Source organism: Canis lupus, chromosome 6 (genome assembly GCF_048164855.1).
Source record: "Canis lupus baileyi chromosome 6, mCanLup2.hap1, whole genome shotgun sequence".
In the NCBI taxonomy this organism is placed as follows: Eukaryota; Metazoa; Chordata; class Mammalia; order Carnivora; family Canidae; genus Canis; species Canis lupus.
In genome coordinates this window covers 41,182,482-41,206,840 of record NC_132843.1, presented here as the reverse complement: position 1 = coordinate 41,206,840, position 24,359 = coordinate 41,182,482, and the positions used below count along the sequence as shown (strand labels likewise).

Below are 24,359 nucleotides of genomic sequence, written 5' to 3'. Positions count from 1 at the left end.
TGAGACATTAACATTTTACATTCTACTGGGGAGAGTCAAGAAGAGGTTGTAGTAGATAGGGGATCACCAGGTGACATGGTGGCAGGGCTCTGAAAACATTTTGTGTACTATCTCAGCAGAAGAAAATTATTTTATGAAAGAAATGTGTATTCTAAACAGAGATAATGTGTAGGAAAAGTAGCTTCCCAGACTCAGCAACTTGTCATTTTTAGATTTCTTTTTCTACCTAAAATTTATCCAAAACCAAATGATGTATTGAGATGATAAGAGAACTAAGTTTTCATTGAAAATATTCATTTGGCCAGTAAATACTGAACTTTTATTTTTTTTTATTTTTTAACTTTATTTTTAAAGGATTTTATTTATTTATTCATGAGAAACACACAGAGAGAGGCAGAGACACAGGCAGAGGGAGAAGCAGGCTCCATGTAGGGAGCCCGATGTGGGACTCAATCACGGGTCCCCAGGATCAGGTCCCAGGCCGAAGGTAGGCTCTAAACTGCTGAGCCACCAGGGCTGAACTTTTACTTCTTACATGCCTACTTTAGTTGTTTCTTTAGAAATACATTTTTAGCTCAGTACTACTTTTTTTTTTTTCCTAAAGATTTTATTTATTTATTCATGAGAGAGGAGACAGAGAGAGAGGCAGAGACACAGGCAGAGGGAGAAGCAGGCCCCATGCAGGGAGCCTGACGCAGGACTCGATCCGGGGACTCCAGGATCACACCCCGGGCCGAAGGTGGTGCCAAACTGCTGAGCCACCCAGGTTGCCCTAGCTCAGTACTACTGTATTTACATTTCAAACACTACAGTAAAAGCCTCTAAGACACAAGGTTAGAAAAGTAGTAGGAAGCCATAATGAGTAAATGGGTCTAGAACTCCAGTTTAAGGCGCTAGTGCTAGTAATGGAAGAGGGACTGCACAGTGGACTGACCTTGCACAGTGGAGGGGAACACTTCTGTGCAAACAGCTGTGGGCTCAAAAGCCCTGTGCTCTGGGTTCTCTCCCGGGGGAGGGCGCAGGAGTTCCTCCTGAGACCCCACCTGTGCCCCCCAATCCCATCCAATTTCCCCATGACCTTGTGAAGCCAGTCTTCTCATCCTTGTTCCATAGATGAGGAATTTGAAGCTCAAAAGGTTTTAGGAATTTGCTCCTGGTCACTCAGCCAAAATGAGATATGAACCAGGTCTGCCTGCAGACAAACACTCTCTGAGGCAGCAGTGCCTATATCAGGCTCTTTCTGTATGCTCTTGGCCATGGTGTTCTTTTGGTGAATGAGAACTTCAAGCAGTGCTCTTTAGGACATAACTACAATTGCTTAAGTCAGGAAAGGAAAAGACATTTTTCTGTATTTAAACCCAAACTGGGTGAGAAGATGAGTGTCGAATGACTCGGAGGAGACCACCTTGCCCAGTGCAATGGAAAAATACTTAGTGCTTGTTGTCTGTGTGCCTTGAACGCTCGGTGGAGATCTCAGCCCCTCCCTGGCATTGGCAGGAGGAGAGAAGAGGTGGGATGGCTACCATTTGTAGGAAGCGTGTGAAATCCTCTTCTCTGGAGGGTGTTCTTAAACAGGGCTGGAAAGGCCACGATGCTGGAAGAAAGGATCTAAGTGAATGGGTGTGTAGGGAGAACAGAAGGATGGGAAGACTTAAGTCACGTCTGCAGGGGTCTGGGTGCTGTCCCCAATCTTTGATCTTCAGCTGGTTCCAGAGGCATGAGTGGTACAGTAGTGACCTGACCTGTGCTTGATTGATCCCAGGATCCTGAGACCATGACCTGAGCTGAAGGCAGCTGCTTAACCAGCTGAGCCACCCAGACGCCCCCAGAAACTGATTTTGGATGAGATCACCATAAATCATTCGTCCTCTTTAACCTGTTGATTGTATTTGGATGGCTGTTTGGGCCAACATCAGTTTAGCAGAGACTTTGAAACTGTGTGCTGTGTCTCGGGCACTGTTCTAAGTGACATGGAACCAGGAGAGGAGAAGACTGTGGCCAGGGGGCTTACCTTCCATGGAGTGGAATGGGGAGGGGTGGGGGACATGGAGAATAGGAAAGAAGGGGGTGAGAGTGGGATTCCAGTAGGATCAGTTGGCTGGGATGTCTGCTTTAGATTGGGGGCCAGGGAAGTGCCAGTTCAGCTGAGACCTGGAGTTGGAGTTCAGCACAGGAGGAGCTGGTCCTGTGCGTCACGTGGACAGAGTCTGAGCTGGGGGCATAGGCAGGAGGAAACAGTGCAGCCCCAGAGCACTGGCATTCCGTGTATAGCGGGAGCACTGGTGGGGATGCGGTAGCCCTGGGGGAGTGACAGCAGGGCCTGCAACTCATCAATTCTAAAGACCTAGGAGAGCCAGTTGTGCAGGAGCCAGAGGGGATCAGCAGGAGAGGCGGGGAGTGGGAATGCGTCTCAGGGCCTTAGGAGGAAGGTCCACAGACAGCAGTGTAAAGGGAGCAAAAGCCATACCTTATCACCCCAAGGGCCCAGCCGATAGTGTGAACTGGTGGTGAACTTGTTATCTTAAATAAAGCAGTCACTTTACCTGCAAAACTGGGTTTATTGGGAATAGCAGAGAATGGCAGTTTGGGACCTGCGAGCTGCGTCAAGACCATGGACAAGTCCAGCCAATGAAGGAGAAGAACATTGTTTTATGGGCAAAGAGGAGAGGAGGCTGGGAGGGATTGTTCTGAAGCAAAGGCCGCTGGAGAAAAGGCAGAGTTGAGGGTGATGGTGACTTGTCACTGGCTGAGCTGCAGGGGTGCTCACTTCTTGCGGGAGTTGTAGCGCCCATCTTTCCCATTGGGGCCTGGAGTTCAGGATTCTTCCTGATTGAGGGTTCTTCTCTTGGGTTTGACACTGACCCTGAGTCATGGGGCTGCCTCTTTCAGCCTCCCCTTCTGCACCCAGAATCCACCTTAGTGACCTTTCCCTTTACTGACTTTCACAGACTCGATGGACACAGTTTGTCTGCTCTAATGACACGCCGCCGCCGTGCCACTGAGAAACCCAGGGTGAGAGAAGCAGCAGGAGTACCTCCCAGGGTTGAGAATAAGACGAGGCAGGAGTGAGGGAAGACTGCTCCTGTACCCGCAAGCTTCTTCCTAAGGGATTAGAGAGAAACCAGACTTTATAGAATTAGGGAGTTCTGAAGAGCTCCAGAGGAGTGGTCATTCACTGGGGTTCTGAGTAGGGCAAATCCGGTTTTTGAAGGAAGCCCTGACCTTAAAAATGTTTTACAGCAACTGTACTTTGGACCAGGTGACTGGACCGCCTTGGCAGCTTTGCTAGGTTCACCTACAAGTCCCTTTACCAATTGTCTTTTAAATCAGGGATAGCTTCCTCTTATCAACAGATGCATAGAAGCCAGCCATCTAGGAAATTCAGGTCTACAGAGGGCCTCCTGACTGTTTTTCTGAACCACAGTTGCTAGCTAGTTTGTGATAGGTGGGTCATTTTGGTAATTTGCTGATTTCTAGAAAAAGGGGGCTATTTTGGATAAGACTTTATTTTAAAGGTAGAAAGGTCTTCCCTGGCAGGTTTTGCTTGTTGCTGCAAGCCGCTGGAGAGGTGGGGGTTGGCCCCCTTTCCTTTGGGTCTTGCATGTCCCTGCCATCCCATGCCATCCTTGTATCCCAGCCCCGCTCTGGCCCCGATGCTCCCGCCGCCTCCTGGCCCGGCTCCTGCCGTCCTCTCCTTATTTATCTTTCTGCTCTATTCTCTGCCCCTTTGGTCCATTCTACATACTGGTTACCCGGAGTTTTTCCTGAAATGGTCTTCCCTCTCCAGAATACTCCAGGAGTGCGGGATGAGCTCCCTAGTCAGGTGAAAAGGGTCTGATGGCTAGCCTGGTGGGTTTCAGCCCTTCTTTGCCAACCACATGCTTCCATTCCAGAGTCCTGAGCCTCACAGGAGACGTGATGGAAAGATGCAAAACACCAAACAAGTCAGCATCCGCTCCCACTACAGTCTCTGGCCTGCCGTTGGCATTGCGTCTCCCTTCCAGGAGATGCGCCTCCTGCCTCGTCAGTGCCCCTGGGGGGGATCTGCATTAGGGCTGGTGGCGGGCTAGGCACTTGTGTTCTGGTGCTCATGGCAAGTTTAGCCCATCACACGCTTCCGTCCACAGCGAGCTCTGTGCCATCTGATTGCGCTGTGACCCTGTGTTTGAGAGAGAGACATCAGGTGTGCACACTGCAGCTTGGGTTGAGAATTGACCTGTCCATGTTTATGTGTCCAGTCTTGCCCCCACTGTCACATTTCAGCAGCTGGAGGACTGTGGTTATGATGCCACGCCTGTGCTCTCACGCCCCTGGGCCCCACACGTGATGTTCCTCTTCCTGCAGAGCCTCTGAGGTGTGGCCAGGTGTTCACAGCCCCCTGGAGCTCCTGGAGGCCAGGCACATGCCCTTCCCTTGAGGGTTTCTAGTGCTTGGCGCACTCTTTGACACACAGTGGGGACTTAATATTGTTTGAGTGAATGAGTGTTTGAGTGTTCCTTTTTTTTTTTTTTTTTTTTTTTAGAGATTTTATGTATTAGAGAGAGAGAGAGAGAGAGCGCCCGTGAGCAGGGGGAGAGGGAGAAGCCTGAGCAGAAGGCAGACGCTTTCCTGATTGAGCCACCCAGGAGCCCCTGAATGTTCTTTTGTTTGGTCTTCTTGGTGTGGGGGCGGTTCTCACCCACCTATATTGTGATTAGCTTTTGAGCTTCTTTAGAGAGTTCACAGAGCTGAAACCTTTGAGGGTGGAGGAACACTTCATTGGTGTATGAGACAGAAAAGGGAGAACTGGAAACCCTGGACTGGTTGTCCTCATGGCATCATGGGTAGCTCTGAGAAATAGTGTGCTTAGTGAAGAAAAGCGAGAAATCAGATGAAAAGTGCCTTTCTGTGAAATCATCCTGCACACACGAAGCACCAGCGCCAGCGGTAGAGAACAGCGGGGTCTGGATGGGTGGTGACCTAGTTAAATATAGTTTTTAGTCCTCTTAGTGTATTTGGTGTTTGTGTACGACAGATATTGAAAGCAGAGTGGCCTCATGCAAGTTGCTCTGTAGCATATATTTGGAATTTGAGATCTATTTCAGGCCTAAGGCATAGTTGAAAAGGAGAGGACAGATTTCTTAAGTTACTCTAAAATAAGCAGAAAGGGAATCCCTGGGTGGCTCAGCGGTTTAGCGCCTGCCTTTGGCCGGGGGCGTGATCCTGGAGACCCTGGATCGAGTCCCATGTCAGGCTTTTCTTGCATGGAGCCTGCTTCTGCCTCTGCCTGTGTCTCTGCCTCTCTATCTCTTTTGAATAAATAAATAAAATCGTAATAAAATAAAATAAGCAGAATGCCTTTTTTCCTCCTTTGAGCCATTGTCTGCTTTGGGAAAGCTCACTTTGAAGTTCTACCACACGTTTGTGGAGGAGCTCACTCTTGCTCATGCTCTGCTCTGCTGACTCTCCAGGCTGCCATGGAGCTCTGCGTGTCTGCCCCACAGCATCCGTGCAACTCCGTGAGCACGTGTTGTGGACTTGCTGTGTGTGAGATCTGAGATAGCATGGGGGGTGGAGGAAGCCTTTAAGGGTCAGAATCTCTGTCCTAAAGGAATTTGTAGACCAGTGAAGTAGATAAGACAGGTATAAACAACTGTGTGTGAGTGGACGTTGGAGAAGCAAAGAGAAAATTTTCTTGTGGCTGGAGGGGTGTGTGTGTATATGTGTATGGGTGGAGGAGGTGCTGACGGCAGTTTGAGGGTCTTTCAGTTATTCTAGAAGCATAGGGATGACTTGGACACTAAAGCGACAGGGTGTACCAACAAGTGAGCTAACCCAGGAGATGTGTGAAGAAAAGTATGGCTTTTTAGGTTTCTCATTTGGTGATTTGAGCCCACGACCATGCAACAGATCATGTAAACCAAGTTCTCTGAAATTCAAATTCTGCAAAGATAAATATGAGTGTCCGTGAATGTTTCAATACTGTTACCATGTTAGCTCCTGGTGCTGCGATGGTTTATGTGTGCTGGACAGGCCACTATGCTTGGTGGTCACTTGTTAGTGAGATAGCTCTGAAAGTGAGCTCTGTGTCCCATCCCTGCTCAAAACCCTCCAAGCTGGTGCTCCTCAAGCTGTGATGGAGTTGTGGGGCCCACCCCAACGGCTTCTGATTCAGGAGGTCTGCTGGGAGGGGGACCCCGTGGCCAACGCTTTCTGCTGTGACAGGTCCCTGGCTAATGCCCATGTCCTTGGTCTGGGGACCACAGTCTGGGAACCCCTCTAGTGACCTTTTGTATTAGAAAGCCTACTTGCTCTTGACCTTCGGGGCCCTGGTGAGTGAGCTTATTAGCACTGCCCCTTCTTTCTGTTTGTGTCTGCTGAGCCTTCTTATGGGATGTCTCCTCCCAGGGGTTCCAGGAGGCCCCTTGGGCCTCCATGCAGATGCCTCTCTGTGCAGATGCCTCTCTGGGGGGGCTGCGGGCCTTCCTGTCCCTGCCTGTCCCAGCCATGCCTGGGCTGGCTTAGTTGGTGCTTAGGAAATGCTAGTGGGTGCAGGTGGGAAAGATGTCCAGGCCAACAAGCAGTTGGGGCTGAAAGGGGACAGAACCAGGAGCTTCTTCAGAGGGATGGACGTTGGGAGGACACCAGCCCCGTGAGTCTCAGAGGCAGCAATGCTGTAGGCTTGCAGGCACGAAGCGGGGATGTAATAGACGTCTGGGAGCAGTGTGCAGCTTTCTGAGAGAGCATGATTTCTCCGTATGCAGAGTATGTTTCTCTCAAAGTAGCTGTTTCCTATTTGCTGTATTATTTTTTTCTGGAATGGGGGTTATCTTGGAAGATGACTGTTCTCTGGATGACACTGAGTGGTTGGCAATCTCCCTGTTTGATGGACTTCTCTTGCTGTCCAGATCACTGTTGAAACTTCCCATGTTGTTGATTTCTAACTTTGTTCACATGCTGGAGTGGCCAAAAGAGTGAAAAAATACCCATTGATTATGATTTTATGATGTTGCTTTAACTAACTCAAATGTGGCCAATGGAAGCTGATGGACTGATTTTAAAATATGCTGTAATAAAAAGCAGTGCAGTTAATGTTCAAGTGGGCTTAAACATCACTGACCCTTAATGGAGTGCTGGTTGATGTAACTCATGGTCTTCTATGAAGGATTGATGAGCAGCAGCCCAGTGGCCTTGAGAGTAAATTCTGGGCAGGAGTCAAGGCAGCCTGGAAGCAGTGGTGCCCTGATAGCCCAAACAAAGCTGTGCTGGTCTCTGAGGGCCAGGACTGGGAGATGCCAGTCCTGCACCCCGAGGGAGGCTCCCCACACAAGTGGATGTGGAGATCTGGGCGGAACACTGGGCTTTCAGGCTGGCAGCCTGGTTCACAGGGAAGCCCACCTGTGAGGAGGCGTGGCAGGAGATCCTGGAAGGTGGGGATGACCTGCATGTCATTTCTAGCCCTTCTGTTCTCCGCAGTCATGGCTGGGCTGACAAAGCTTTGGCTGATGCCTCCTGTTTGTTCATTCAGTCCCTGTTCTGTCTGATTGTGTTAGGGGAGATGTTTGCCCTGAAGGGCTTCTCTTCCAGAAGGCCACCCTGGGCCTTGGCTGTGGGCAGGGTGCAGCACAGTGTAAAAGGAAAGTGGTGGTTTGCATTTCTCCCTGCACAGGGGTGTGTCAAACCCCAAATGGGGCTGACTCCTCCCTGATCTCCCCACCAGCCTTGTTGCTAGCTGGCTGTCCTTACGCTGAGTCCCTGTGAGTTGTCAGGCTTGGGGAAGATTTGTGTCCTCCTTTTTATGGATTGTTCCTTTTCTTCTGAAGGACATTATTTCCCCCTTTCGTATTCTTTTTTTCTCCTAGGTAAACCCAGGGGATTTAAGTTTTAGGAGTCAGAAACTCCAGAGCTGTTAACACAGAGCCTTGTTTCCTCTGTGTAATGAGACCTTGATTCCTTTCTCTTTCTGTGGAACTTTACGTGATTTTTTAAATTAAAGGAATAAACTGTAGCCTCTGACACAAAGTAAATTTCTTATAACTGCCCTGACCAGTTTTCGGTTTGTGTGTGTGTGTGTGTGTTTCCTCTTGGAAGAGTCTTCCAAATTTTAATCTGAGATAATGCCTCTTGGAAAATGAGTCATTCTTACGTTAATAGCATAACATATAGTCACAGTGAATACATGTCCTCTAAAACGGAGCTCTTAAAAATAAATCTGCGACCCATTGTTTTTAATGAAGATAGCCTGTGACTTTGAAATTTTGGAAGGGCAAGTCTTCCTAGGCCCTGACGGGCGTGAGTCATTGCAGAATGCCAGGATGGTGGGCAGTGCCGGGCCAGGAGCCTTTCCTCTTTGATCAAGCACTTGAGAAGTCCATGCAAATAATCGTCACAGCCACCACGTTTGGTGGAGTATTTCCACATTCTTTTATCACAGTTACTTTTATGCTGAAATTATCATAAAAATCTATTAACATTGAGAACATTTTAAAGTGGTATCTGTACCTGCTCTCCTGTATGTGCAAGGAACTGTGCAAGCCAGTTCCTTTGTATGTGTGTTTTAAATGGTTATAATCTACAGCTTCACATAATTCTGCTTTGTGGCTTGATCTTAACCACTTTCCGGACACCGTACTTGTAGTAGTTGGCAGCGGGGTCGTAACCCTTCCAGCATCAGTTTTTAAACTTACTTTTCTGTGTTGCTAGATGTTTAGTTTTCTACATTACCCTTCGTAGATCTAACACAGTTGTGAAAATCTTACAGCATTTAGAGTTTTTCTTCATTTCAGTTATTTCTTTAGTTTAAATTCCCAGAAGTAAGGTCATGAGGTAAACATAATTCTGTGTAAAACACATTTTACTTTCCAAGCAGATTTTAGCAATGTATATAGTGTCATCATCATGTCAGGTGAAGCACTGTTCTATGGTCTCATTTCTGTTGGATCTTTTATTTTTATTTTTTAATTTTTTAAAGATTTTATTTATTCGTGAGAGACACAGATAGTCAGAGGGAAAAGCAGGCCTCCTGCGGGGAGCCCCATGCTGTACTCATCCAAAGACCCTGGGATCACAACCTGAGCCGAAGGCAGATGCTCAACTACTAAGCCACCAAGGTGCCCCTCTGTTGAATCTTTAATCAAATTACTAATTTAATTGCTGTAAGTAGGCACCTCATTGTTACACTTTAGTTAAAACAATGAATCCCCCCCCCCCCCCAGGTTTTGCAGTTTATTTCTGGTGACCTGCCTGTTATTCCCATGCTCTGAAGTATACTTTAGAGTTTATTGTTTATCGAGGGATCTCTTCTCCTTGTGGCTCATTCTTACAAAAATGAAGTTCCTGATTGACGAGTTGGCAAGGAGTTAGCATGTTGCCTCTCTCTGCCCCTGGGAGGGGCTGCTCCAGTCTCAGTCCTATGGAGGGCAAGAAGGCAGGAGGGCCAGAGGGCCGCCCCGCTGAGGTGTGTGCTTTCAGATACCCCCTCAGTTCTTGGTCCTTGTGGAGCCCAGGCACATCTGTGATGCAGGTAACTCACCTTGAAGGTTCCCAGGAACAAGCTTGGAGCTTGAGTCCGTGAGAACAGGCAGGACTCTCATGACAGCCTCCCTGGGAAGTCCCATATTGTGTGCTTCCTTGTGGGCCAGGGAGCCGATGAAGTCATCTCTGGGTTCTTGAGAATATGGTGTTTTCAGATATATGTGGCAGGTGGCAGGAACAGATGACATATTTGGAAATAGGTTACTGGAGTTTTCTTATTCTCATGCTTTCCATGAATTTGTGTCTTTGTCCCAAAACCTCAGCCTGTCTCTGATCATGTGTATTTCTTTCATTTCTGATCTTCCATTTTACCTTCAGTCTCATTCAGTGCTTTGGTAGTAAATTATCTCATTTTCTACAAACACATTTCATCTCCCTCAAGAGATTTTTGTATCTTACACAGAAAGAAGGCAGTAGGCCTTTTAAATAGTGCTAGAATTCACGTTCCGTGAAATTCACCCTGTGAAGTGTGTGGTACAGTAGTTTTTTGTGACTTCATAGGGTTATGTAACCATCAGGACCAATTCTAGAAGTTTCCATCACCCTGACAGGAAGCCCCATACTCTCAAGCAGCAACACCCCACCCCCCACCGCCTTTAGCAACCATTACTGTGCTTTTTGTCTCTGTGCCCTTGAGTGTTCGGGACTTGTCCTGTTTGTGTCCGGCTTCCGTCACTCAGGGTAATGCTTTCATGGTTCATCCACGTTGTAGCATGTCTCCATGCTGCATTCTTTTTTTTTTTTTTTTTTAAGATTTTATTTATTTATTTATGAGATACACGGGGCGGGGGGCGGGGGCGGGAGGCAGAGACACAGGCAGAGGGAGAAGCAGGCTCCATGCAGGGAGCCTGACAGGCGACTCGATCCTGGGTCTCCAGGAACAGCCCTGGGCCGAAGGCAGTGCTAAACCGCTGAGCCACCGGGGCTGCCCTGCATTCTTTTTTATGGCCAAATGATACTCTGTTCTGATATAGTGAACTTCTAGGTCTGTTCCTTTTTTTTCTTTTTTCTTAAAGATTTTTTTTTATTTGACAGAGAGAACACTAACAGGGGGAGAGGCAGAGAGAGAGAGGAAGAAGCAGACTCCCCGCTGAGCAGGGAGCCTGATGTGGGGCTTGATCCTGGGACCCTGAGATCATGATCTGAGGCCAAGGCAGACCCAGGCACCCTTAAGATCTGTTTCTTGATTGCTTGTTTCTCGTGGCCCCTGACTAAAGTTGAGGCAGCGTGGTGGCCCAAGAAAAGCACGATGGAACACATACTTGCCGTACACATCACAGCAGCAAGGCCCTGGGAAGTGGTGGTGTGTGGAGTAAAGTGGCATCTTGTGTTCATCTTACTGATTTCAGCCACTGGTTTCATCCAAATAACAATTTTATTATACACGTCATGCGTAATCATTCTAGAAAATGTAAGCGTAACTGAGCTCCTAGGAAGTTATAATCTTCTCACCAAGGCATAACTACTGTTAGTTTGGTGAATATAGTTCCAGGCTTTTTTCTATGCTTGGATTGCTCGTGTGTATACACATTTATGTTCCATCGTCCCATTTGTAGAAAAGGGGTGGTAAACTGTCTTGTAACAACACACTGCATAACCCACACGTTTTTGAAAATTTGTGCTTTATCCTTCTAAAATGTTTTGGTATCAGATGCTAGAAACTTCTAGATTTGACAATTTTATTTTCTATCTTTAAAAATTCATGAGTTACAGGCCAAAATTGTTCTCTGTGGGACTTATTTGATAGAGTCAACTCAAGTATTTTTTTAAGGCGGATTTTTCAACATGATAATAAAACTTAAACCAAATACAACTTCACCTTTTATTTCATTTCTTTAGGGAATTAAATTACATCTTGAAGAATTTTTTTCACCCTTTTGGAGCACAGCAAATTTGTGAAAAAAGATAAAAGTAACGTGGCCACATGAAGAATGTGTGCACCTGCTTTTTCTTGGGTTAATATGATTAATTTAGCCAGCCCTCTCTTTTGATCCTCTTTCTCATTTTTTTTTTTTGCTACTCTTTTAAGTAAGAAGAGCATTGATATTTATTGAGAAAATCCCTGATTCACTTCCTCTATAAAATTTTAAGTAGGTATAAATTATCACAGTAAAGCCCATAATTGTGGCCAGATTATAACTTAAAAGATTTTAAATTATAAGTGATATATTAGTGTAAGTGATATTTAACCTTTATAACTTGGGGATATACTTATGTGTATACATTTAAAAGTGGATGAAATGAGTTTAAAAGTTTATTTCAGAGTTGGGATGCCTTTTCTTTGTTTTACTCATCATTTTCTAGGAGAGAGAAGCAGCAGTTACAAATAATTGTGGCCAGTTGTGGCCGCTGGGACCAGGGGTGGTTCTCGTCCACCTGGAGGTGGCATATGGGGAGAGGGCCCTCTGTGGTCACTTAGTGTAAAGTGTCCTCGACTGGCTTCAGGCCACCCTTTCTGGCCAAGTTGTTGCCACTGTGCTGTGGTGGCCAGCTAAGAAATCCATCAAACTTGACAAATTGTCTTTGTGATATATAAAGTAGAATAATCTCTGGAACAAAGGACAGAGGTGAGGGTGGGACTGGCGGGTTGGCCTGGTGCAGACGGCTTGTGGGCTGTCTTGGCAGAGCCCAGGACACTGGGCAGCAGACAGTAGTTTAGAGAACGAGTCATGGTCATTATTGCCACCACCACTCTCATCTCTTTTGGGCTGGTCTCTGGCCTTTACACACCCCAGGAAGACCCCTCTGCTAGAATAGAAACCATACCCCTTTGGCTCAGGCTCCTTCTGTCTGGGACTCTCTCAGCTTCCTCTGCGCAGTGTTAAGGCAGACCATCTTGGGAGGCTTTGCTTTGCTGGGCCTGCGCCCTCCCCTCGGGGTCTCTGGTCTGGTCTGGCAGCCTCCAAGTGCCACTTGTGGGGCTAGGGGTTGGTTCTCAGGCATCTTTTCTTTATTTTTTTTTTTTTAAGATTTTTAAAAAAATTTATTTATTAGAGACACACACACACACACAGAGACAGAGAGAGAGAGAGGCAGAGACACAGGCAGAGGGAGAAGCAGGCTCCATGCAGGGAGCCTGACGTGGGACTCCATCCCGGGTCTCCAGGATCACGCCCTGGGTGGAAGGCGGCACTAAACCGCAAAGCCACCGGGACTGCCCACAGGCATCTTTTCAAGACCCTAAGTTAACTGGATTTTATAGAGACACTATCTACTTTGTTTCTAGGGCCTGTTGCACGCCTTGGATTGAGTTTCTGTTTTCTTGTGGATGGCCTCTCTCAGTCCTTTGCTGAGTCTGTGTTCTCAGGGCCCCTGGACGTTGTGCAGCCAGCTCCAGTACAGCCCTCAGCTCTGTTCTGCATCTGCTGACCCTTGCTGATCTTGCCCAGCTTTGGGCCCATGGGCCTCCGTTCTCCTGTTGTATTTTCACCAGCCGCCAGCCGTGTGCAGTGAGCAGCCTCCTCGAGTCTGTTCTGGTATCTGGGAGACAGCTGCCCCAGCTGGCCCCCTTCTTACCTCTGTGTCACTCACCCAGGTGCCGAGGCAGCAGATCCAGGTTCACACCAGTCTCTCTGCTTTCACATCCACCTGATGCCCACCAAGTGTGTCTCTGGCTCTGCCTTCAAAATAAATCTATACCTAGCCGTTGTCACCACCTTTGCTGTCACTTGCAGTCTGGGCTGTCCTCCAGCTTGGGTGCCACATTTCCCCTGCACTGGGCTTGCATGCCCATCCCCTGGATCTGCTCATGCAGCAGCCAGAGTGTTTGAGATGACATCACTTCACTGCCCTGATTGGAATCCTCCAAGGACCATGAGATATGACTCACACACTACCATTCTGAAGTGTGCAGTTCAGTGGTTTTAGACTTTCCACAGGGCTATACAACCATCACAGTAATGCCAGCATGTTTCCATTGCTGCACACGAAGCCCCTCATGTGTTAGCAGTCACTCCCCCAGCCCCTGGCAACCACTTGTGTCTCAGTCTCTTAACAATTTGCCTCCAGTGGGCTCTTTGATTAAAATCCAGATTCTTTGCCTTGGCCTTTGAATAGTGGTTTCCAGACCAGTGGCATCCACATCACATGGGAGCTTATTAGAAATGCAGTCTCGGCCCCCTTCCCGGATCTACTCAATCAGAAAGTGAGGGTGGAGCCCAGAGGTCTGAGGTTAACAGCTCTCTGTCCATGCCCCAGTTTGAGGACCCGTGGCCTCATTAATCCCCTCTAATCCTTTTCCCTTGCTGCCTCTACTCCGACCCTGTTCTCCCACAGATAGAGCAAACTGGACCCTCCCCAGGGCCTCTATACATACTGTCTCCTCAGCCAGGCTGGTGTCTCATTCTGCTTACATGGCTGCCCAGGAGCCCTCCAGAATGTCCCTGCATCTGCATGTGGATGGGAGGACTGATGTGCTGAGCACCTTTTGCTGCCCCCCTCCCAGAGGTACTCTGCACCCTCCCCTCCCTGCCCTGTGCTCCCAGTGGTGGGCTTCTGCAGACCACAGTGCTGCGTCCCTTTCCACATGGTCCCCTCCGTTTTGAATTTTGTGCCTTGGGCTGTATTAGCTTTTTATTAAAGGTTATTTCCACATTGGGCCTTGGTCCGTGGAGCAGATGGCCTGTAAGTACTGAATGAGTGAAAAGAGTGTTGAAGTAGAGCAGGCTGGCTGGTGTGAGCTCAAGAACCACGAGGACGCAGCCTCTCTTTTCCATCAGAGTTCTGGCGGTTGCATGGGCCGCAGGCTCTGATGCATGTATCCACGCACACAGGGAGACTTGCCCTGAAAGTAAGTCTGAGGTGAGCCTGTCAGATGCAGGACCAGCTGCAGGAGTCGCTTGTTCATGAACAAGTACTGCGTGCTTGCTGCCTGCCAGGCCGTGGAGGTCACAGTGCTGAGGATACAGCACTGAAGGGACAGTCCACCAGCCTGTGTGGAGTGTACGTTCTAGAAGGGAAGGCAGGATAAAAACAAGTTAACTAAACATACAGCATGGTATGTGAGCGGCTGTGCCAAGGAGAGCACAAAGCAGGGAAGTGTGAGCTTGTGCACACGTGGCATTGGGATTTGGGGAAGGATGGCCAGGAAGGCCTCACTGAGAACGTAGCATATGAGTGCAGAACTACAGGGCCCAGGGATCCCTGGGTGGCGCAGTGGTTTAGTGCCTACCTTTGGCCCAGGGTGCTATCCTGGAGTCCCGGGATCGAGTCCCGCATCGGGCTCCATGCATGGAGCCTGCTTCTCCCTCTGCCTGTGTCTCTGCCTCTCTCTCTCTATGTCTGTCATGAATAAATAAATAAATAAATCTTTAAAACAAAACAAAACAAAACAAAACACTACAGGGCCCAGAGGGGTAGCCAAGTTGGCTGCAGACAGAGCAGGGCAGGTGGATAGGCTCCAGGGGCTGGGCCTGCCTGCTGTGTGCTGCGTGTGAGGATCCCAGGGAGGGAGGGGATTAGGAGAGGAGGCCCCCAAAGGTAATGGGGATAGGTATTGGTGGGCAGGGCAGGAGTCTGCTAATCCAGACCAGCTCCCCCTCCCTCCCCAGCTCTCACCCCACCTGACACAGCCACATGCCGAGCAGCCTGCATTTACTCCTCAGTTTACTCTGTGTCACCTGAGTTGTGCCACTCACACAGAACACTACCTCCCCCCTTCTGTCTCCAGATCCTGTCTTTTTTTTACAGAATCTATCCTTTCTCCCTGCCTTTGTTCAGGCCCTCACTCCGTGCCTGAAGGCTGGCTGCAGCGTGCAGAAAGGTTGGCTTTGACTCTGAGGCCCAAAGTCAGTGTCAGGTCTCGGAGTGGAAGACTCTTACTTTGAAGATGAGGACTGAGACTCAGGAGAAGTGACTTGGTTTCCCCAAGGAGGTCTAACTAATGAATCACAGAGCCAAGGGCAGAGCCCAGACCTCCTTCCGGGGGAGTCCAGAGTGGTGTCCCACTCACCCACCTGCCGGTGTGCCACAAGACTTCAGGACGGTGCCCACAGCCCGTCACCCTGAGTGCATCCTTGCACATGGAAGGTAGAAGTTGCTGTGGGCTTTCAGAACACATCTCTTGTTATGCTTATTTGTGATTGTATTTTTAAGTCCATGAAACTGATTTCCAGAAAGTAAAAGACCAGATCTCTACTAAAGTTTGGGTTACCATGGTTACCTAGAGCATTTCCTAATATTTTCCTGCTGTAAGGAACAGCCTGCAGAGTAGAAAATGGATCAAAAGAGCAGAATTGACCCTGTCATTTTAGTAGCCATTTCTGTGAGTCTTTTTCTTCCTTTATAAAGGAAGGTAATGACCCCATGTGCACGAGCTCTCCAGAGGGGGCTGTGGGCACAGGGAGGTGTTGGACCCTGCAGCAGGCCTGTCTCTTGTACCCTGTGTGCATAGCATACAGACTGTGTTAAATATTCCTGTAATGTGACAAATATCTCATGTCTGTGGTTTACAGTGAAAACACTGTGTTTGAAGCATTAAACTTGACCAAAAGTGTTGTGGGTGGGGAGTCCAGACAAGCACTGTGTGATACCAGAGTGTAAATGATGTAGCTCTGCTGTTAAATGTGCTGTGTGTTTTGTCAGAGCAGCAGCAGAGGGGATTCTGTGAGCTTAGTGAATCTTTGTTATTTTTTTCCAAGTGATTTTTGTCAAGGCTTTAGGATTTCTGTGTGGTTTTAAAGTGCTGCCTTCCTGTCTGTTTGAGGCCCGGAACTGAATGTCTTTATTAATACGGTTTGTCAGGATGGGAAGAACCGGGTATAATTAGCTTGAAAACTTCTCAGCTCACCCTGGGAAGCTGTACAGTTTTTCATGTTAATTTACCATTTCAACAGTACCCACAGTGTTAATTTTTCTGGGTTACTCCAATGTGTTCTCATGTTCCGGGTGACTTTCTATATGGCATGTGCTCACGTGAGTAGCAAGCATTGGCTGTAAGAAAGGAGGACTCGATGACCTTAAGAAAATGTGGTTGGGGTGAAAGACGAGCTGGAAGGTGCCTGGTGCTGAGTGTCCTTACCTGGGGGTGTGTCTTCCCCTGCATGGCTCCTCCTCTCACCCGACTGCACCCCTGTGGCACTGGGCCTGACGGGCTTACCTGTGTCTGTCACTGTCCCTAACCAGGTGCTGCCTTTTTGCACAGAAGAGCGTAATGCAGCTTTCTGCCCCCTCCTTGGGGGTGGGGTGGGTGAGGAAGTCCGAGCTGGAGGGGGAGGTGCGTGGCTGTGGGCAGGCCTATGTAGTCCTGAGGGCCCTGCAAATTCTGCTCATTCTGCTGTTTTATGGCCTTAAGAATCCCAGCTTTTTCCTGTGTTGGTGGCCCATTAATCATCGTTATAGAATATGTGCTGGTCCACAGAGTGGATGTTCCAAAGCCTTTGCATTCTCTTTTTGTTAGAAGAATTATTTTCATGGGATAGATGGCCACAGCGGGATTTCTTCCACATTGTTTGTATTTTATCCTGATACACGTTGACTTGCGTGGAGGAGGTATTCCCTGAGTTGAGTGAATGTAGGGTAAAACACAATCCCAGGTGGGTAAAGAGTGAAACCTGCCAGTGTGGACACTGACAGCTGCTGTCTCTCTCTGTTGGCAGATGTTTCTCACCGTGTACCTCAGTGACAGCGAGCAGCACTTCACCGAGGTTCCAGTGACCCCTGAGACGATGTGCAGAGATGTGGTGGATCTGTGCAAAGAGCCCGGCGAGAGCGAGTGCCATCTAGCTGAAGTGTGGTGTGGCTCCGGTATGGGACCTGGGCTCTTAGGCTGCTGCTTATTACTGCTGACGTTTGGACGTGACAGCGTGCAGTGCGCTTGTCCTCAGGGCATAGCTTCACTGTGACAGAGGGAGCCTCTCTGCTCTTGTCCTTTCCTACAGTACAGTGAGGACCCCGCAGTGTGAAAGGTCAAAAGACAGGCAGGTGGCACACCAGTGGAAGCTTCTGGGGCATACCCGTAAAATGCTCAAGAAGTAGTACTTTCTGTACGCTGCAGCTTGACTGAATTAGACATTTGAGGCATCCTGATTGCTTTGCCCTCCAAGTTTTTGTAGGTTTTCAGGGAAAGCTATTCAGTGTCGAGTTACCATGGTGGCAAATGGCAGTGCTGAAATCATAGGCATTATTTTAAGCTTTGAAATCAATCCCTCACTATAGTCCTTTGGAGCTCTAAAATGGGACAGCCTGGTCTTTTTCTGGCCTTTTAGGAGTTTGTAGATGTGTGAGTAATTTTCCATAATTTCTGCCTTGTTCCTTTACAGCCTGGGTGACCTCCCACTGCTTCTTTTCCTCTTCTGGGGGTGCCAAACGTTCCAGCATGGTTGCACACTGTGTTAATTAGGTCCACACCATTCGTAATACCTGCCCACAGCTGAGTGCTCCCTGCCTCCCAGGCCTAGGCCCAGGCCTCTTGTTCCTCTTTGGCTGACTTTCTTACCGTTGGGTGTTCTAGAAGGTCTTGTGCTCTCTCCCTGAATTGTTTACTTCTTTTCCCTTCACAAAAGAGCTAGATTAGACTATTCACATAAAGAAACCCACATGATCCTTTTCAAATGAAAATGTGATAGTCTGACCTTCCACTTCTCTGTGCCTTTCTTTTCTACTTAGAATCAAATCCAGACTTCTGATCTTGGATTGTGAAGTCTGTGTTGTCATCGGGTACCATTCTCCTCGTCTGCAGCTTTTCTGATGTTCCTAAGTAAACAAAGCTCCTTCCCACCTTTGGACTCTTGGCACTAGCTCTTCCCACTGCCTATGTTGCTCTCCAGGTTTTGCCGCCTGGACTTAAGCTGGAATGTTACCTCCTCCAGGAGAGACTTTCCTGGAGCATTCTGTTACAGTGGCCATGATGCCACCCTGATTGAATCCTCTGGTTTTGTGTGTTTATTCATTTATTGCCTTTTGAATCCACGTAGCCCCAAACACATGCACCTGAGATCATGACCTGAGCTGAAACCAAGAATCGGACACTTAACCGAAGCCCCTGATATCATTATTTTTAAAAATTTTTTAAAAATATTTTATTTATTTATTCAGGAGAGACCCAGAGAGAGAAAGGCAGAGACACAGGCAGAGAGAGAAGCAGGCTCCACGCAGGGAATCCAACACAGGACCCGAACCCGGGTCTCCAGGATCAGGCCCTGGGCTGAAGGCAGCGCCAAACCACTGAGTCACCCAGGCTGCCCTGATATCATTATTTTTAATAGTCACATAATTTTCCATAGTATGCATAAAGTGTAATTGATCTAACCACTTTTATGCCTACATTAATTCTACTCTTGTTTTTAATTTTTTTTTCTTGTTTTTAATTTTATTTTTAAAACATTTTGTTGTTTTAAAACAGGGGGAGCAGAGCAGGAGGGAGAGAATCTAAAGCAGATTCTGCACTAAGTGTAGGGACAACTGTGGGGCTCGATCTCATGACCCCAAGATTATGACCTGAGCTGAAACCCAGAGTCAGAAACAACTGACTGAACCACCCAGGTGCCCTGACACTCCTTGTTTTTATACATGCTGCAGCAAAGGTCCTTTTAGGAGCTTCTTGATCCATGCAGCTGTTTCTCTGGAGTAGACACCACGAAATGAAATAGCTTAAAGGTTCAAACACTTTAAAATTTATGGTGCCAGATTGCCCTCCACAAAGGCTGTCTGCTCACACCCCTACTAGTTATTTCTGAAAGAATCTAACGTCAACACTTGATACAATAATATTTTAATTTTTGCTAAGGTTGCCCATTTTTTCATTTGTTTATTGTCCATTGGGGTATCCATTTTTATTAATTAAAAATTTTTTTTTTTTTTTTTTTTGGGTGAGGAGACGCCTGGATGGCTCAGTGGGTTGAGCATGTGCCTTCGGCCCAGGTCACAATCTTGGGGTCCTGGGATCAAGTCCCTTGTCAGGCTCCCTGCTCATTGTGGAGTCTGCTTCTCCCTTTGCCCTTCCCTTTGTTCATGCATGTGCACTTGCTCTGTCTTAAATAAATAATCTTAAAACAAGTTTTTTGTTTTGTTTTGTTTACATTTTAAGGAAGCTCCACACCCACAATGGGGCTGGGACTCCCGACCTGAGCTTAAGAGTCTCATACTCCTCCGACTGAGCCAGCAGCCTCCCTTGAGTTTCCATTTTTAAAAAATCTGTTTCTCTGTAGTCTTTGTTCATGTTTCCCTTGGTGTTTGCCTCTTGATTTGTAGGCATTTAAAAACAAAAACAACTATTCTGGATCCCAGGCCTGTTTGTGTGATTTACAAGGATCCTTTCCTTGCTGCAAGGCTGTAAACCTACTCTCCTGTTATGTAATGCTGTAAGTTTGAAAGAATTTTCCTTCTCTCCCCCATTAATTTTGTGACTCGGGTGAGTTAGGGAGCAATAGTTGTTTCCCGAATGGATAGTGAATTGTCCCCAAATGGATAGTGAATTGTCTGAGGTCTGTCACTAACAGTGGTTTCTTTTTTTTTTTTTTTTAATTTTTTTAAATTTTTATTTATTTATGATAGTCACAGAGAGAGAGAGAGAGAGGCAGAGATATAGGCAGAGGGAGAAGCAGGCTCCATGCACCAGGAGCCCGACGTGGGATTCGATCTCGGGTCTCCAGGATCGCGCCCTGGGCCAAAGGCAGGCGCCAAAGCGCTGCGCCACCCAGGGATCCCTAACAGTGGTTTCTTACTAACATGAAACATCCCTGTATGCCACGTTAGATCTTGTGTGAAATTGTGCTTCTATAAGCTTTAGTCTGTTACTTTTGTCTTCTTCTTTATGGCAGAACCAAATGGTTCTGATTACTAGAGTTTGATGATAGGTTAAGTGTTTGTAAGACAAGTGGTTTTATTTCATCATTCTGCTTTTTCAAAAAATACCTGAGCTATCCTTGTATTTTTTCTTTTACAGATAAATTTTAGAATGACCTTGAAGGTTCCATGGAAAGTCCTACTGGGATTTTGATTGATTGTGGTGAATTCATAATTGATTTTTTAAAAAAGATTTTATTTATTTAATCATGAGAGACACACACACACACACACAGAGAGAGAGAGAGAGAGGCAGAGACACAGGCAGGGGGAGAAGCAGGCTCCATGCAGGGAGCCTGATGTGGGACCCGATCCCAGGTCTCCAGGATCATGCCCTGAACTGAAAGCAGACACCCAACCACTGAGCCACCCAGGTGTCCCATAATTGATTTTTGAGGTTGGTTTGTATGATGCTCTGATTAGGAGCAAGGTCTTGGGCATCAAAATCCTGTCTCCATCGTTCCTAGCTTTATAACTGAAAATCTCTGTAACCCTTACACTGCCTTCGGAGCAGGCAGGGTTTGTAGGGGACTTGCAGGGCCTGTGAGGGGTGTTGCAGTGCGTGTAGCTGCATCCTGGCCTTTCTCCTCTGCGCTCCTGGAACGTGTGGCATCACCTCAGATTTTTTTTTTTTTTTTAAAGATTTATTTATTCATTCATTCAGAGAGAGCGAGGAGAGAGAGGCAGAGACACAGGCAGAGGGAGAAGCAGGCTCCATGCAGGGAGCCCGACGTGGTACTCGATCCCGAGTCTCCAGGATCACACCCCGGGCTGCAGGCGGCGCTAAACCGCTACGCCACCGGGGCTGCCCATCACCTCAGATTTTTAAAGGAGTTTGTGTGCTTGCACAACCCCATGCATGTTTGGTCAGGAGGTGGAAGGTCCACTCAGACTTCTTTTGGGGGGTGCTTACCTGCTAGAGATATTTCCTTTTGGGGGTCTTAGCATTTCTCTGGTTTAGGGAAGAGGAGGGCTGCCTCTGTTACTATAACACCTGTTACTGTGCTGTGACTGGAAGCAGAACTGTACTTTGTTGTGGCTGAGCAGATTGAGTTCATGGCCAGTCCACAACCATGGCTGCTCTAGTCTCTGTCCTATTGGTGATGGCAGGGGCTGGCATAGTGGCTCTGATTATGGGCAGGTGCACTGCCTATCTTAGGCTCTTTCTGCATTCTATTAGAACTTACACATACAGCACTGGAGTATCTCTGATTTTAGCAGTTGTATCCTTGAACAGTAGGTTTGGTTTTTATATCCAGATCCTTGAGGTTGAAGATATATATATATTTTTTAAAGATTTTATTTATTCATTCATGAGAGACACAGAGAGAGAAAGAGAGAGAGAGAGGCAGAGACACAGGCAGAGGGAGAAGCTGGCTCCCTTCAGGGAGCCTGATGTGGGACTTGATCCTGGGACTCCGGGACCATGCCCTGGGCTGAAGGCAGGCACTAAACTGCTGAGCCAGGCATCCCCAAGGTTGAAGATATTTTGAGGGGAGCTTAAGACACATGGTTTCTCTGGAAGTGCCCATCTCTTAGAGTATTCTGTGTCCTTCTTTTTGTCTCTAGAGAAGTTTGACAACTAACAATTTCACTGAAAGAAGGCTGAATAAATACAGGTGACCTTTGAACAATGTTGGGGCTCAGGGCACCAACCCCTCATGTAGTCAAATCCACATGGGACTTTTGACTCACCTCCCCCCGCAAACTTCACCACTTACAGCCTGGTGTTGGCTAGAATCCTTGCTGAGCATGTCAGCAGTTGATTAACATATTTTGTGTGTTATGTATTATTTACTGTGTTCTTTAATTGAGTTTGCTGGAGAGAAAAAAGTGCTATTAAGAAAATCATAGGGTACCTGGATGGCCCGTCAGTTAGGCATCCAACTCTTGATGTCAGCTCAGGTTGTGATTTCAGGGTCAAGAGATCATGCCCCGCATTAGGCTCTGTGCTCAGTGGGGTCTACTAGAGATTCTCTGTCTGCCTATCCCTGCTCACTCGCTCTCACTCTCTCTTTTTAAAAGAAATGAATCTAAAAAAAAAATTTTTTTTAAGGAAAAGAAAATATATTTCAGGACTGTGTTTATCAAAAAAACCTCCTATATATGTGGACCTGGGTGGATCACGCCGATGTTATTCAAGGGCCAAGTATATTTTCAGTGTAGTAAATAGCCTTTTCTTTGGATTTTTTTTTAACATGGTTTATAGAATTATAATTTAAAAATAGTCTAATAGATAGTAAAGCTAAACTATATGTAAAGATTTTATTTATTTAGAGAGCACATGTGCATGAGCCGGGGGAAGGGCTAAGGGAGAGAGAATCCTGAGCCGATTTTGCACCAAGTAAGCCCCATGTGAGGGCTTGAACTCATGATCCTGAGCTGACATCAAGAGTCTGCTCAACCGACTGAGCCACCCAGGCACCCCTGGGCTATTTATCTAGAAAGTTATTTTTAATTTTTCATTTATATTTAAAGAACCCTAGAATGTTTGAGTTGGAAGGGACATCAGAGTCCATCCTAATAGTTTACAGCGACTTCTGAAACTCCCTGAGTTCAAGCAAGCCTGTGGCCTGTCGGGAGCACTGAGTTACACTCCCATGCTCCTGGTATCCGGCCCAGATGCATTCTCCTTTCCAATGCCCATTGACTCTACACTGGCTGTGTGTGTGGAAAACTTGTGATGCTTTCTTTCTTTTTTTTTCTTTTTCTTTTTCCTTTTTGAAATTTTATTTAAATTTAATTAAAATATAATGTGTTAATAGTTTCAGAGGTAGAGGTCAGTGATTGATCAGTCTTATATAACACCCGGTGCTCATCACATCATGTGCCCTCCTTTATGCCCATCACCCAGTGACCCTGTTCCCCCACCCCACTCCTCTCCAGCAACCCTCAGTTTGTTTCCTGTGATTAAGAGTCTCTTATGGTTTGTCTCCCTCTCTGATCTCATCTTGTTTTCTTTTTTCCTTTCTTTCCCATATGACCCTCTGTTTTGCTTCAATTCCACATATGAGTGAAATAACATAATTATCTTTGACTTATTTTTTTTTTTTGAAAATTACTTTATTTATTTTTTTTTTATTTTTATTTATTTATGATAGTCATACAGAGAGAGAGAGAGAGAGAGGCAGAGACACAGGCAGAGGGAGAAGCAGGCTCCATGCACCAGGAGCCCGATGTGGGATTCGATCCCGGGTCTCCAGGATCGCGCCCTGGGCCAAAGGCAGGCGCTAAACCGCTGCGCCACCCAGGGATCCCTCTTTGACTTATTTTATTTTGCTTCACATAACACCCTCTAGTTCCATCTACATCATTGCAAATGGCAAGATTTCATTCTTTCTGTTGGCTGAGTAGCATTCTGTTTTATATATATACCAATTTCAAGGGCTCTTTTAGTGAGAAAACATCATGTAAGATGCATAGTATTTCCTACAGGCATAATTTGCATTAAGGATGGATAGTAAATGCTTCTTGTACCTGCAAATCATGTATTTCTGTTTGTTTCCTTTAGAACGTCCAGTTGCTGATAATGAGCGGATGTTTGATGTTCTGCAGAGGTTTGGAAGTCAGAGGAATGAAGTCCGTTTCTTCCTTCGTCATGAACGGCCCCCTGGCAGGGACACGGGTGGGTAGCATTATGTGAATCTTAACAGAGCTGTGGACTTTGACTCCCATGTTGGAGGAGCTGGGGGTGGTCAGGAGCCACGTAACGTGAGGGGTGCAGGACAGAAAGGGAAGTGGAAGCCTGAGGACAGACCAGCTTCTGAGTACCTGATTGTTGGGGAGGAAAGGATGTGGTTTTCTTTGATTTGTTTTGTTTGAAGAGGCGAGAGAAGCAGGTGGGAATGAGTCTCTAGAGCAGAATGCTGAAATGTGGGAGAGGGAATGTGTGCCTGAGAAGGTGTGCCCTCAGCCCCGGAGCCCTCATCTGTAAGCAGAGGGAGAGAGAACTGCCTGGGGATGATGGTGGGCGTGTGTGCTTTGTGGAATCAGGTGGACGAGCTTCTTGTCTGATTGTTTTCTCTGAGGTGGGAGGGTGTAGAGGCCAGTGTGAGCTATTGTGG

General features: G+C 47.1%; 1 protein-coding gene across 6 annotated transcripts in view; it reads left to right on the top strand.

Annotated features, from left to right (window-relative positions):
- TP53BP2 (tumor protein p53 binding protein 2) overlaps nt 1-24,359 on the top strand; it is a 55,833-nt gene that overhangs the window by 5,185 nt on the left and 26,289 nt on the right. For 3 of the 6 annotated variants that reach the window (XM_072830111.1, XM_072830110.1, XM_072830115.1), the window contains exons 2-3: nt 17,109-17,256; nt 23,807-23,920. In XM_072830111.1, coding sequence (XP_072686212.1) covers nt 17,109-17,256; nt 23,807-23,920 — 262 coding nt within the window. Of the gene's footprint in view, nt 1-17,108; nt 17,257-19,701; nt 19,812-20,395; nt 20,459-23,806; nt 23,921-24,359 lie in introns of those variants that run through there. The other 3 variants (XM_072830112.1, XM_072830113.1, XM_072830114.1) reach the window with 3 other exon arrangements.